The 1,679-nt window shown below is 70.4% G+C and overlaps 1 protein-coding gene across 1 annotated transcript in view; it reads left to right on the top strand.

Annotated features, from left to right (window-relative positions):
- LOC108510222 (E3 ubiquitin-protein ligase HUWE1-like) overlaps window positions 1-1,679 on the top strand; it is a gene marked incomplete at its 3' end in the record, with an annotated part of 17,901 nt that overhangs the window by 13,131 nt on the left and 3,091 nt on the right. The window contains exons 12-14 of the mRNA XM_017839898.1: window positions 8-41; window positions 221-845; window positions 1,468-1,646. Coding sequence (XP_017695387.1) covers window positions 8-41; window positions 221-845; window positions 1,468-1,646 — 838 coding nt within the window. The remainder of the gene's footprint in view (window positions 1-7; window positions 42-220; window positions 846-1,467; window positions 1,647-1,679) is intronic.

Below are 1,679 nucleotides of genomic sequence, written 5' to 3'. Positions count from 1 at the left end.
GCAGCAGCGTGGACAGGGCGGTTTGGGGGCCGTTTTGGGGTGTTAACCTGGTGCTCCCCAGGCCGGCGGGCAGCAGCGTGGAGGGTGGTTTGGGGGCAGTTTTGGGGTGTTAACCTCGTGCTCCCCAGGCCGGCGGGCAGCAGCGTGGACAGGGCAGTTTGGAGGGTGGTTTGGGGGCAGTTTGGGGTGTTAACCTCGTGCTCCCCAGGCCGGCGGGCAGCAGCGTGGACAGGGTGGTTTGGGGGCAGTTTTGGGGTGTTAACCTCGTGCTCCCCAGGCCGGCGGGCAGCAGCGTGGACAGCCTGCTCCGGCTGCGCGGGCGGCTGCTGCTGGACCACGAGGCCCTGTCGTGCCTCCTGGTGCTGCTCTTCGTGGACGAGCCCAAGCTGAACACGAGCCGCCTGCACCGGGTGCTGCGCAACCTGTGCTACCACGCGCCCACGCGGGGCTGGGTGGTGCGCAGCCTGCTCTCCATCCTGCAGCGCAGCAGCGAGAGCGAGCTGTGCCTCGAGACCCCCCGCGCGCCCCCCGGGCCGGGCCCCGGCGCCGAGGAGCGGCCGCGCGGCCGCGGCGCCCGCGGGACCCCCGGCTCGGCCGCGGAGCCGCGCGGGCTGGACCTGCTGCACCGCGTGGAGTCGCGCAGCTCCGGGCAGCTCTCCTGGCTCTCCGTGTCCATGGACGCGGCCCTGGGCTGCCGCACCAACATCTTCCAGATCCAGAGGGTGCCGGGCCGCAAGCACACGGAGAAACACGCGGCGGCCGCCGGCTCCGCCGTCCACATCCACCCCCAGGCCGCCCCCGTCGTGTGCCGGCACGTCCTCGACACCCTCATCCAGCTGGCCAAGGTGAGGGGGCCGGGGGGCACTGGGGGGCACTGGGAGTGCGTTGGGGGGTGGGCTGGGGCTCCTCGGTGGAACTGGGAGGGCCGGGGGGGATTTTGGAGGCCAGCGGGGCAGGTTTTGGGGGTCTGGGGCTTCTCCGTGGAACTGCGGGGGGAAATCGCGGGACATTGGATCCCGTCGTTGGGTTTCTGGGGTTCATTGGTGGTTCTGGGGAGCACTGGGACATTTGGGCGGTACCAGGGCATTTTAGGGGGTGGTTGGGGTCTCCTCAGTGGGACTGGGGGGGCTTTGAGGGGTGCTGAAGGAAGCTGGGGGGGCTCTGGGACACCTCATAGGGGAGCTGGAAGCCCCCTATCTGGGAGTGCTTGTGGGGGGCCCACCTGGGGAACTCCCCCAAATTGGGGGTCACAGTGGCAGCACACCTGGGGAACTCCCCCAAATTGGGGGTCACAGTGGCACAGGGAACATCACCTGGGGGGGGTCCCCAAAACCCGTTAGGGGCCCGTGGGTGGCTGAGGCCTCCTTGGGAGGGGAGGTGGGACTGAGGGGGTGCTGGTGGTGTCTGGGGGTCCCACAACCTCTGGGGTGTCACCGGCACCCCACTAACACCCCCCGCCCCCCCCAGGTCTTCCCCAGCCACTTCACCCAACAACGAGGCCGAGACCCGGCGACGACCGACCCGGAACGTGACCGCGGCCCCCCAAAATCGGGGGGCAGCCCTTGCCCCCCCCCGCCCCCCCCAGGTCTTCCCCAGCCACTTCACCCAACAACGAGGCCGAGACCCGGCGACGACCGACCCGGAACGTGACCGCGGCCCCCCAAAATCGGGGGGCAGCC

This window comes from Lepidothrix coronata, unplaced genomic scaffold (assembly GCF_001604755.1).
Source record: "Lepidothrix coronata isolate B3197 unplaced genomic scaffold, Lepidothrix_coronata-1.0 Scaffold553, whole genome shotgun sequence".
Lineage (NCBI taxonomy): Eukaryota > Metazoa > Chordata > Aves > Passeriformes > Pipridae > Lepidothrix > Lepidothrix coronata.
Note: the sequence above shows the minus strand (reverse complement) of the source record. Positions and strands in the feature narration are given on the sequence as shown.